We start from the raw sequence: 13,615 nt of genomic DNA, 5'->3' as shown, positions 1-13,615 counted from the left end.
TAGGGGTGTTAACCCTGGTGTCCTGGCTAAACTCCCAATTTGGCCCTCAAACCATCATGGCCACCTAATAATCCCCAGTTTACAATTGGCTCATTCATCCCCCTCCTTTACCCTGTAACTATTCCCCGGGTCATTGCTGCTAATCAGAACGTGTTCTCAGTCACTTTACCTGGTAAAATAATGGATAAATAAAATAAAGAAGCCGTTATATTAAAGGAAGTGCCCTTTAATATAGACCACATGGAAAACTCTATAAAATCAGATTGAGAAAAGAAAAAAAAACTCATGTTTTTCTGACTTCAACCCAGTTATGTGAACTGAACTCTTGTTTAAATATGGTGAAACTCTAACTTTTTAAATTATTTTTTCAAAAGAAACATTGAACATATAATAATCATAGAGTAAAAGCAGGTGGGCTGGTTATACTCTTTTTTGAGATTTGTTTCATGGTGGAAAACTGATCATGTAGAGCAAAACAACCCTTATAGGCTAGAAATTCTTTAACAAATGTTTTAACAATATCTTCAACTGCCCCTCCCTGTTGCACACAAGCTTGCATCCCCCCTGTCACAAGTGGATTTATGGCTGATTTAAGATAAAAACCACAACCCTGTTCCTTCAATGACATTTTACTGGCACTTACTATAGACTTTTTGGGGGTTTTACCCCTTAAGACGAGAAAACTTGTTTTTATTATGTTAAACATATGCTCTTTATTGCCAGAATGTAAAGAATAGGTGAAATTAATATTTTCATTCTGAATTCTCTATTCGTGGAAATTCAGCTACAAATGTAGCACTGGCGTACTACTATTTAAGTGATAATGCCTGATTCACTGGTGTTTGGAGGATATATTGGCAGGGGTTGCTACCCCAGCCGGCTGGTCGTTCGTTCGTTCTATTGGTTCGGTTGCCAGAGACGCGACCCAGTCCTTCAGTCTTTTTGTTCTGTATCTACAGACGTTCTAAATGTTCCATTGCCATACTTGCTAGCTAGCCAACTACGGCTAATTTAAAGTCATGTCAACGTAAAAAAAGAATAACAGTGGCCGCATTTGCATAAGCTGTTTTCTAGTGACATTTATTTCTACACATCCATAACAATGAGCTAATGAGGCGTGATTTCGCCTGGCATAGAAAATGTGCTCTCGTCAGGACACTGTTGTTCAGAGGAGCTAGCTAACGACACAGTTAACACAATAACTTCAAACACTGAAGCTGTGAAGACTGCAAACTAGCTGCACTTCGTTTCACCTTTTTTCTTTGTATATATCCATAAAAAAATTATGCCAGCTGATTCATGATTTCGACTGGCTGAGAAACGCTGTCTGTCTCATCCTGACTCACGACCCCTACACGTTCACTACTACGAGACAGCTGGAGATTGAATTTGAATATTGAAACAATGTTGCAAATGTCGGAGAGACAGACAGCAAGGTTTATACAAATCTCCTCTTTTGAAAACTAAATGTTAGTCTAAAATAAATATGAGATAATGTATCGATGCTTTTTATAGTGGAGATCAAGTTTATAATTTGCCTGGGCTGATGGGACAGTGGATTGCGCAGTCAGATGGAACAGAGTACATTTTTTATTTTATTTAACATGGAAAGTCAGTTAAGAACAAATTCTTATTTACAATGACAGTTTACACTGCCCACTAACCCGGACAAAGCTGGGACAATTGCCCTCCAGGCAAGCTTCAATGCCATACAACTCTCTTTCCGTGGCCTCCAATTGCTCTTAAATACAATTAAAACTAAATGCATGCTCTTCAACCGATCGATCGCTGCCTGCACCTGCCCCCGCCTGTCCAACATCACTACTCTGGACAGCTCTGACTTAGAATACGTGGACGTGGTGTCTGGTTAGACTGTAAACTCTCCTTCCAGACCCACATCAAACATCTCCAATCCAAAGTTAAATCTAGAATTGGCTTCCTATTTCGCAACAAAGCATCCTTCACTCATGCTGCCAAACATACCCTTGTAAAACTGACCATCCTACCAATCCTCGACTTCGGCGATGTCATTTACAAAATAGCCTCCAATACCCTACTCAACAAATTGGATGCAGTCTATCACAGTGCCATCCGTTTTGTCATCAAAGCCCCATATACTACCCACCATTGCGACCTGTACGCTCTTGTTGGCTGGCCCTCGCTTCATACTCGTCGCCAAACCGACTGGCTCCATGTCATCTACAAGACCCTGCTAGGTAAAGTCCCCCTTATCTCAGCTCGCTGGTCACCATAGCATCACACACCTGTAGCACGCACTCCAGCAGGTATATCTCTCTGGTCACCCCCAAAACCAATTATTTATTTGGCCGCCTCTCCTTCTAGTTCTCTGCTGCCAATGACTGGAACGAACTACAAAAATCTCTGAAACTGGAAACACTTATCTCCCTCACTAGCTTTAAGCACTAGCTGTCAGAGCAGCTCACAGATTACTGCACCTGTACATAGCCCACCTATAATTTAGCCCAAACAACTACCTCTTTCCCTACTGTATTTATTTTATTTATTTATTTTGCTCCTTTGCACCCCATTATTTTTATTTCTACTTTGCACATTCTTCCACTGCAAATCCACCATTCCAGTGTTTTACTTGCTATATTGTATTTACTTTGCCACCATGGCCTTTTTTTTTTGCCGTTACCTCCCTTATCTCACCTCATTTGCTCACATCGTATATAGACTTGTTTCTACTGGATTATTGACTGTATGTTTGTTTTACTCCATGTGTAACTGTGTCGTTGTGCAATTGTAAATGAGAACTTGTTCTCAACTAGCCTACCTGGTTAAATAAAGGTGAAATAATTTTAATAATAAAAAAAAAATGGGACTCCCAATCACAGCCGGTTATGATACAGCCTGGAATTGAACCACCGAGATGCGGTGCTAGAGGCTCAAGCGGCATTTTAACATCATAGATTTAGTCTGTGGTAACTTGTGGAATAGACACACCGGCTGGAATGCGATTTAAACCAATCAGCTTTCAAGATTAGACCCATCCGTTGTATAATTGAAGTTTAAAGGATTCTAAAGTTTGTCATTCCTCTGTGAAAAATGTTTAAACCCCTACAAAAACACCCAGTAATTATAATCCACATAATTCACATTTCCTGTTGGGGCAAGATCATTTTTCTGATGTAGCAAACTGGTTCAAAATATGATACTACTGTACTGGTGTTGCAAACAGAGTGCACACAAAACATGTACTAGCACAGAGGGGCCACAGCGATCTGACAGAGAATGGTGTTTAACTCATGTCATGCATTCAGCACACCACTATGTAGAAGAATAAGAACTTTGGAAACCATTATCATAGTATTCTGATTGTAGAATATTGTATGAGAGAACATAGAAAACTTTATAGAACATAGAAATGTAGAACTTCTGAGACGCCTTGCCTGCTAGGCTTAACAATAGCAATACCAGAGTCTTCATATTCATCTAGACAGGGAGACAAATAACACTTAGAAACACAGAGTAAGCCATTTGAAGGATATGGTATGCAAATTTGTTTCCCTCCATTAGTTTAGTATGATATATTACATTACTTTATGAATGGAATAACGGTCGTACAAGATCATATAAATTAGAGGATCTATAGTATCATACACCTTACCTGGTTGTACAATATCATACTAATTGTATAATGTAGCTTCTGTAACGTTCGTCGTCTTCCCCTGATGAGGAGTAAGAGAGGTCGGACCAATACACAGTATGGTAAGTGTCCATTTTAATCAGACAAACTGAACACTACAAAAATACTAAATAACAAAGTGACCGCATAACACGGTACCTGCCCGGTCCCTCTCTCTCCACGGTAAGCACAGGGAGTTAGCGCAGGTCTCCTACCTGACTTCGTCACACTCCCCGTGTGCCTCCCCCAAGACATTTTTGGGGCTGCCTGCCGCGCTGCCTCCTCATAACGCCACCTCTCGGCTTTCGCTGCCTCCAGCTCTGCCTTGGGGAGGTGATATTCTCCCGGCTGTACCCAGGGTCCCTTTGCCGTCCAGGATCTCCTCCCATGTCCAGGAGTCCTGAGATCGCTGCTGCTGCCCTTCAACACGCTGCTTGGTCCGTTGGTGGTGGGTGTTTCTGTAACGTTCGTCGTCTTCCTCTGATGAGGAGTAAGCGAGGTCGGACCAATACACAGTATGGTAGGTGTCCATTTTAATAAGACAAACTGAACACTACAAAAATACAAAATACCAAAGTGAAACAAACGAAACGGTCCCGTGTGGTAACAAACACTAACACGGAAAAGAATCACCCACAACTCAAAAGTATAACCAGGCTACCTAAATATGGTTCTCAATCACAAACAACGATAAACAGCTGCCTCTGATTAAGAACCATACCAGGCCAAACACAGAAATCCCAAAACATAGAAAAAGGAACATAGACAACCCACCCAACTCACGCCCTGACCATACTAAAACAAAGACATAACAAAAGAACTAAGGTCAGAACATGACATTATCATACATCTTGGAGGAGGTATAGTATTATACGTCTTTCTCTGAGGCCAGGCTGCTTTTTTCATTGTAACGACAAAGTTTAGGAGAATTTACATAAAATGTTAGAAGAAGGATTAGCTCAACTGCTACAGTTGTCCCTGAAGAGATTCAAACATGCAACCCTTGGATTGCTAGGCGACCGACCTCCCTACATTCGTTTATGTCTAAAGTAATTAGACATCATATGTCTTGGAGGTGCATAAATATACGTATAATATCCCTCATATCACTCTGATGTCAGCCTGAACTGAACAAATCAACAACCTTGCTCTTTGTGAAGAAAAAAAGTATAATTTCATGATTTGTTGTTATTGCCTTACCTGTGAATGTAGTCAAGGTAACAGCTCCAATTGTCTGCTTTGTGATGTGTGTCTCTGTATGATCTTGTTTTGAGCTCTCCTGGCACTATAAAGAGCTGGTCCTTTATTACCACCCTCCCCTAAATCCCCCCTCCACTCCTATCATGTGCAGGTAAATTCCTAAACACATTTGTCCTCTATCTCAGTATCTCTTCAGCAGCCCTCTATTTTTCTCCCTCTGCTTCCTGGTTTCCCAGACTGTACAGTAAAAAAACAGTATCCCTATATCAATATGTAATAATTATCATGTTATACATCAACAACAGTCGCTGGCAGACTCTTTGTAACAGCGCATTTTGGTCACGTGTTTGGGGCCTTGCAGAATGATTCTATAAAATGTACTTAAAATGAAATAGTAAATGTAGATCCTGCTTGTCACAGAGGCAGATGTATAACACCAGGCTACAGAATGGCAATTTAACTGTAAACTGGTCATTGTTTTGTAATCCTGCAATTGTCAATTTCCTTTTGGTATTTTGAATGTGATTAAAGATTTAATGACAATGGACTTAGTCAAACCTGTTTTCTGAAATGAAAATGTATGTCAGACAGAAGTACAGTATTGGTTAGTATTGGTCAACCTCCTGATTCAGGTCACTACACAACAGCCGGACACTTGTCCAGTGTCTGATAGGACACTGTACAAGAGACTGAGGTCCAGTCTTAAAACAACCCAGTAGTCCCTCCCCTTCAGTGTTTATTAGTTTAGTTTACAGATCATTTAGCTCCTAAAGAAATTGCTAGCAAAAACAAGGAATTATGCTGCATGTATATCTTTATCTATCAGCCTGTCATTAATCTATCTATCACGTTTTGTTTCGTGAGCTTTGATCTGCTACTTTATTTATTGCATCTTTACATTTTGTAATCAGTCTCTTATCCATTTTAGTGGCCTTACAAGAAAAGGTAGTAAATATGCTAAAAATACTGGTATAGCTGTTGATGAATGTTTCCCTGTGGTCAGAGGGAATGGTTGTGGGTAATGGCAATGGGGTTTCCTGTCAACCCCTCCATCTTGTGTGTGTGTGTGTTGAGCTAACAGCAGCAGGGTCCTCTCTCAACACAGCAGCTGCACAGACAGTGGCTTGGAAACAGGTGCCACAGCAGTGTGTGTGTGTGTGTGTGAATGCACCTACATGTTAAATGTATAACTGTATGTACTTGTCTGTGTGAATGTGAGTGGTGAGACACATAATACCCATGATCTAGGGGAGCAGAGACACAGTAGCCCATCCAGCTGTCCCTCTCTGATCCCCTGTGTGTGTGTGTGTGTGTGTGTGTGTGTGTGTGTGTGTGTGTGTGTGTGTGTGTGTGTGTGTGTGTGTGTGTGTGAAGGTGCGTGTGTGTGTGTGTGAAGGTGCGTGTGCGTGTATGTGTGTGTGTGCGTGTATGTGTGTGTGGAGCCTATTGACCTCCCCAAAGCCACCTCTGTCTATAGGACAGAACAATGGCAGTGTGTTTTCTTGACTCCATCTGTGTGTGTGAATGCGCCAGCAGAGGAGGTTGGTGGCATGTTCATTTGGGAGGACGGGCTTGTGGTATTGGCTGGAGAAGAATTTGTGGAATGGTATCAAACACATGTTTTCCGTGTGGTTGATGTCATTCCATTTGCGCCGTTCCGGCCATTATTAAGAACCATCTGCAACTCAGCAGCCTCCTGTAATGTCCAGTGACTGTCACGACTTCCGCCGAAGTTGGTCCCTCTCCTTGTTCGGGCGGCGTTCGGAGATTGACGTCACCGACCTTCTAGCCATCGCAGATCCACTTTTAATTTTCCATTGGTTTTGTCTTGTCTTCCATCACACCTGGTTCCAATTCCATCAATAACATGTTGTGTATTTAACCCTCTGTTCCCCCCCATGTCCTTGTCCGTAATTGTTTGTTGTAGTGGTTATGCACGGTATGCTGGTATGTACCGCGTTTTGTTTGAGCCATTTATTTTATTGTTCTGTTGATGGTGGTTTCTGGTTATTAAACACAACTGGTGTAAATCAGTTTCTGCTCTGCTGTGCCTGACTTCTCTGCCGCCAGTAGCATCGCATTACAGCGACTGTCAAACCAACACCTTAACTGTTACGCCAAGAGGTCCAAACCCCCCACCTAGATCTTGGTTCAAGTCCCGGTCGGGGCTACACCTGAATTCTCTACAATATACTTGATTGATTTCATTGACTCTCCCCTTTAACTGCCCCTAATGGAGACATTTCTAGCTACAACTTCCGAGTCCGTTGGAGAGCATCAGCTTGAGTAAAGTGAGGTGTAGTAGAATTACTGATCTACAAATAGCATTCCCTGCCAAATAATAGTTTTTGTGCGAAGAACATTCTCAGAGCTACGTCTACCCTGGGTCAGGCCTCCCCCGCCAAACACATGCACAACCAGACATTGATTGGTTGATTGGAGTCAGCTTGTCTCAAAAAAATAACATTTCCTAGGATTTTCTACCTTGCAGCAACACTAGTGGATAATGCTGGAACTACCGGTAAAAGAAAAGTGGCTCAAAAAGTACCTAAAAAGCATGGCCCTACTTATAACAACCACACATTTTTTAAATAACATAAAAATATCTATATTTGCAAAAACAGTGCTGTAGCCTAGATTGTACGATGAGCATAAACAGAAATATGAATGTTATCACAACTTAGAACTTGTTACTTCAACAAACAACAAAGTACACCTTTGTCACAAATTTATAGAGAAAAGATGTTTGCTACAAATTGGTAGAAAATTACAAATTGATCATCACTATTTTGGCTACTGTAGGCTAACATACATGATAGTAGCAATGACACATTAAAGCTGCAATATGTCACTTTTTGGGCGACCCAACCAAATTCACATAGAAATGTGTGTTATAGTTCTGGCATTCATATTGAAAGAAAGTCTAAGAAGCAGTAGTTCTGTACTGTGTGCTATTTCTATACCTTCCATTCTTACGTTTTGTTTTGCATCTTTTAATGTCGGTTTTGTACACCAGCTTCAAACAGCTGAAAATACTATATTTTTGGTTGTGGAAAATATATTTCACAGCAGTTTAGTAGATCGTACAGTGATTCTCTACACTTTGCTTGCTTGTTTTGTCACATAAACTGAAATTAGGCTAACTATTGAAATTTTTGCAACCAGGAAATGGTGGATTTCTGCATAGTGCATCTTTAAGTCCCACAACTTTTAGAGAACGTTGTGTGTTTGCTGGGTGGTGTATTTGACGGTATATACATTGGCCCATTATTCGTTAATAACGTTGTTGTACACAACCGTTTACTGCCTACACACACTGAAGAGGTACAATCCTCTTCGAGGACAAAACGTTTGTCTACTATAGCCAAAATCACAGACGCGTGTGTCGTGGTGAGCGCGCGCCTGAGTATCTCCGCTCGATGAAATGGTATCCATCGGGAGCGCGCACATAGAAAACTTCAAGAACTTCTGAACGTCTAGAAATGTTTCAGTCTTGTCTGGAGCGAACGTTCTCAGACACTCAAATATCTTTCTAGGTTATTTAAATTCACTGGACACTGTTTACTCGTTTGGAAGAACTATGGACAGCATGGGGATTTTGTCTCTTATCTTCCTCGTCTTGTTGCAGAGTGAGTAGATGGAGATGCAGACTTTTATTTGTTTTATCTTGGCCCAATGGATATTTTGTCTGAAAATACAGTGGTGGAAAAAGTACCCAATTCTCATATTTGAGTAAAAGTCAAGATAGCTTAATATAAATTCATTCAAGTAAAAGTGTAAGTCATCCAGTAAAATACTATTTAAGTAAAAATCTAAAAGTATTTGTTTTTAAATATACTTAAATATCAAAAGTAAAAGTATAAATCATTATATAAAGCAAACCAGACCGCACAATACATTTTTTTAATGGATAGCCAGGGGCACACTGCAACACAATTTACAAACGAAGCATGTGTGTTTAGTGAGTCCACCAGATCAGAGGCAGTAGGGACGACCGAGATGTTCTCTTGATAAGTGTGTGAATAGACCATTTTCCTGTCCTACTATGCATTCAAAATGTAACAAGTAGTTTTGGGTGTCAGGGAAAATGTAACAAGTAAAATGTACATTATTTTCTTTAGGAATGTAGTGAAGTAAAAATAAAAGTTGTAAAAATTTTAAATAGTAAAGTAAAGTACAGAGACCCCCCAAAACTACTTAAATATTTTTACTTAAGTACTTTATACCACTGTGAAATATGATTTGAAGGGGAGTCAATGAGCTGTCATGCACACTGCAACCTTCATACATATGACTAATACAGGATAGTTGTATTCAATACCATACAGGCTATATGGTATTGATGTTTGATGATTTTCAATCTATTTGACCTTTATTTTAACAGGTTTAACAGGTGAGATGAACAGTCTCTTTTACAAGAGAGACCTGGTCAAAATAGGAACACACAAAGTTTCAGACACATTTACAACACAGAGCACTACAGTTTAAACACATACGTTTACACATTAAGCAGCAAGAGGGTTTGGGGGAACTGGGGTGCAAATGTGGGTCAAAACATTGACAGCCTCCCACTTCATTTTCCATCATAGTGTTTACCATAGCTTTGCCTCTCACGCTGTATGTGTGTGTAAGCTATATATCAATGCATTGCGTGCATTGTATGTTCTTGTGTATGTGTCGGGATTGCACCTGCATGTTTGGCGTTTTAGGCTGGGTTTCTGTACAGCACTTTGAGATATCAGCTGATGTAAGAATGGCTTTATACATACATTTGATTTGATTTGATTGGGCTGGGAGTGGGTTGGGGTTGGGAAGAGTGGGACAGGAATCATACAGATCTTCTATTTACATTAGACCCTCTGATGCTGTCCAAGCCCAGAGACCCAGAGACTGATGAAAGGCCAGATCTCTGAGGGGCTCCAGGGTTCTGGAGAGCCAACCTCTCTGATGCCTGGTGTAGGCAGGCAATGGTCCTGTTTAATGTTGTCGATAGCCCCTCCATGACCCAGCTGCTAATTGGCCAAAGATGCAATCAGTTGCTATCTGGAAGGGTTACAGACTGTCTGTAGTGTTTGAGGTTGTTCTTCCAAACAGCCATGGGAATCGTTATCACTGTTCACTGGTCCAAAGAAATCTGATGTAATATCAGCAATTACAGTTAGGTTAGATGACTGATGTGTGTGTGTGTGAGGTAGAGAGAGAGAGTCAAAAACCCTATGTTGGTGTAGAGTTACTGTGATACAGAGGGGCTTTGTATAGAGGGGACCCCCCCCCCCCCCCCCCCCCCCCCCCCCACCCCCCACACACACAAACACAGAGTCAAAAATATTAAGGACAGGGACCTTGAAGTGATAGTGGATGACCAGCAGCCGTCTCCATCTACTGTCTGCGTGTGTATGCACTCACTACTGTAAGTCACTCTGGATGAGAGCATCTGCTGAATTACTCAAATGTAAAATGTGTGTCTCTGAAAGAGAGAGAGTAAACAAATCATCTCCCAGATAATGTTTTCCTGTGTCGATATTTGCGTGTTGTTTCAGTATGTGTGTATTCCCATGTTAAAGTGTGTGTGCAGGTTAATCAGGTCATGTAGAGATCAGTGGTCTGCCATCCATCACCTCCATTCCTCCTACACACGACATTCCTGCTGGTAACACCAGGCACCAGGGCATATCTATTCTGTGGGTTTACACCGCCTCGCTCTGTGTGTGTGTACATGTGTTAGTGAGTGTGTATAGTAAGTGAATGAGTGTTTTCATTGTGTGTGTGTGTCTCTTTGTCTGTCTGTGTCTGGATTTGTGTCTGCTCTTTCTCAAACAAATACCCTCTGAAATACCCCCCTCAGCCCAATCTGGACTGTGTAGTACAACATCTCAGTTCAGTTCATGTTTACATGACGTTTTTTTTTATTTAAGAAAGAAAGTTAGAAGTTAGAAACATTGCTACAAATAGTTAATGTTGAGTGCTGCTGTGTGTATTATTTACTCTTGAATCACCTCTCTCTCTCTCTCTCTCTCTCTCTCTCTCTCTCTCTCACTGTCTCACTGTCTCAGGTCCTGCCTCCCTCTCTCTGACAGTGAGCACCAGTAAGGCCAAAGTGGTGGTCCATGAGAACACAGGTATGAGAGGAGGAGTTAGATGACGAAGAGAAGGGGAGGGGATGAATTGTGAGAGTTCATGAACTGTTTGTTCACTGTTTTTGTCTCTCTCTCTGAATTTCTCGGTCTCTGTCAGACGCTGTGCTGTCCTGTCAGTTCAAGACAGAGAAGGAGACTAACCCTCGTATTGAGTGGAAGAAGAAAGGGAAGGACATCACCTTTGTTTATTTCGATGGCAAATTCAGCGGTGACCACAAGACCTCCCTCTCTCTCTTCCTCCTCGCCTCTCTTTCTTCAACCTTTTCCTGATTCTACTCTACTGCACCGCTCCACCTCTCCTCCGTCTCTTATCTCTTCCCCTCTAACACCATCTCTTACTACATTCCTCCCCCTCTTGTTGTTTTTTCTTCTTTCCTCTCTCTACACTTTTTCTCTCATCTTTGTAACCCTTGACACCTGTGGTATCCCAGGATCCTTTGCTGGTCGGGCCAACATCGAGGGTGCGACAGTGACGCTGCACGCCGTTACCCAGAAGGACTCTGGGCTGTACCGCTGTGAGGTCAGTGCTCCAGCAGACCACACCAACCTGGGAGAGATTAACGTCACCCTCAACGTACTGGGTGAGAGTGTGCGTGTGGATGTGTGTGTGAGAGAGAGATTGAGGGTGTCTGTGTATTTGTGCTGAGGGGCCTTTGTGCTGTCGTTAGTAATCCTATCCTCCTCCCCCAGTGCCCCCCCACACCCCGTCCTGTGAGGTGCCCAGCTCAGTTTTGTCTGGGGCAGGGGTAGAGCTCCACTGTAAGGATAAACTCAGTGTACCCCCTCCTACCTACATCTGGTACAAAGACAACAAGGCGCTGAGCACCACACACACAACTGACACCTCCTTTAGCATGGACACTGACAAGGGAACACTGGTGAGTAACATGTAATGGAGGTGGTTCACGTGCCTGATAAAAGGCACGTTAATGACGTTCTCACACTGCATACTCTCTTTCTGTCCTCACCGATTCTCTACTCTCTCTGTGTGTCTCCGGAGCAGAAGTTCAAGAGTGTGTCCAAGGCTGACTCAGGCCAGTATCGTTGCGAGGCATCCAACAGTGTGGGGGCGCCAAAGAGCTGTGTGGCCCATCACATGAAGGTCATAGAATGTATGTACAATCCAGTGTGTGTGTGTGTGTGTGTGTGTGTGTGTGTGTGTGTGTGTGTGTGTGTGTTAGAATGTTTGTGGAAATTTGAACCCTTTCTGTCTTTTTTTCTTCCTTTTTTTTCACCCTCTCTCTTTTTTCCAATCATCAATCATGCTTATCTTTCTTGCATTTCTCTGTTCACTCTCGGCCCCTATCCCATCTCTTCGTCTTCGCCTCTGTGCCCCCTCTTTCAGATCAGTTGAGTATGACGACACTGATAGCCGGAGCTGTAGGTCTCTTCCTGCTCGTTGTCATGTGCTGCCTGGGTGTGTGCCTCTGTCATCGACGGGGCTGCTGCAAAAAACGTGAGCACTTACCACTACTGACTGAGCTTGTGACTGACTGATAACATTAACAATATGTTCTAACTGTCCTGTTCTTCATGTTTGCCAACAGAGGAGCAGAAAGGAAGAAGGTTTGTGTTTCAGACAACCATTCTGGCAACTTATCATTGTGTTTTTCATTAGTTCATTTCATTAGCTCTTTACAGAAAAAAAAAAAAATAATAATTCATAGTGGTGTTTGTATTTTTTCTTTTAGCACCAACTCCTACAATCCACCTCCTCCTCCCACCAGAAACGTGAGTGTGTTCCCAACCCTAGTTCTTCTACTATCAGTATAGGCTTGGTAGAGAAGTTGTCATGTTTTACATTGGACTGGTCTTTGAGCAGTTGTTGACCACACCACCGTGTTGATAAGACTGAGTTGTTGATAATACCAACAGGTCTAGTGAACTGATGGATACTCTTTCCCTTTCTGCAGCCCAAGAACTACAAGCACACCCAGTCCTTCATGATTTGAGGGTTTCCTTTGTGAAACTCAAATCACACAAAGTCCCCCTCCAACACACACACACACACACACACACACACACACACACACACACAGTGGATGGATGAGATTGTTCAACATACATATTTTAGCTTGTTTACACCGCCTAGTGGCCAAAGGATGATGCACAATGATATATTTGTCACACAAAAACTGTCACTTGCTGTATGTACTCTTCTCGTTTTGTGCTTTATAGAACATTCTGCTGTTTATGGCTGCATTGAGAAGCAACGATGTGTATTATTATTGTTGTTTTACAGAGATGCTTTTATAATTATGTTTTTAAAGTATTTGTTTGCGGCTTTGGATGTAGCCTACAAGGTCTTTGTGTGATGAAGGATATGTGATGTTTGAACAGGTGTCTGTATGCACTGACCATTTTTAGATAGCTAGTTTTTAATTAAAGTTATTTTACCACACGATGCCTTCTATTTGACAAAATGATAAGTTTGGCCATGAACCTCATACAGATTCTATTCCGTTTTAAAATGTTGTATAATTTACAAGGAACAAAGAGGTAGATAGGTACTAAGTAGTCGGCTGAAAAAAATGTACATTTGTTTGAATGTTCAAGCCGTTATCAGGCACAGATTTTCCTCCAGTTGTTTTTTACATGATTGAACCACCAGGTGGCGGTACAGTGTAGG

The 13,615-nt window shown here is 41.8% G+C and overlaps 1 protein-coding gene across 1 annotated transcript; it reads left to right on the top strand.

The window, feature by feature from the left end:
- The first annotated feature begins 8,222 nt into the window (after positions 1-8,222).
- LOC110501325 (junctional adhesion molecule B) lies at positions 8,223-13,387 on the top strand. The gene is made up of 10 exons (XM_021578804.2): positions 8,223-8,478; positions 10,903-10,968; positions 11,084-11,194; positions 11,418-11,567; positions 11,677-11,864; positions 11,990-12,098; positions 12,332-12,442; positions 12,534-12,552; positions 12,678-12,717; positions 12,900-13,387. The coding sequence occupies exons 1-10, from the start codon at positions 8,430-8,432 to the stop codon at positions 12,936-12,938; spliced, it is 882 nt and encodes a 293-aa protein (XP_021434479.1). The 5' UTR covers positions 8,223-8,429; the 3' UTR covers positions 12,939-13,387.
- Positions 13,388-13,615: the final 228 nt, after the last annotated feature.

Source organism: Oncorhynchus mykiss, chromosome 22 (genome assembly GCF_013265735.2).
Source record: "Oncorhynchus mykiss isolate Arlee chromosome 22, USDA_OmykA_1.1, whole genome shotgun sequence".
Classification (NCBI taxonomy): Eukaryota; Metazoa; Chordata; class Actinopteri; order Salmoniformes; family Salmonidae; genus Oncorhynchus; species Oncorhynchus mykiss.
This window is presented reverse-complemented; position numbering and strand designations above follow the sequence as displayed.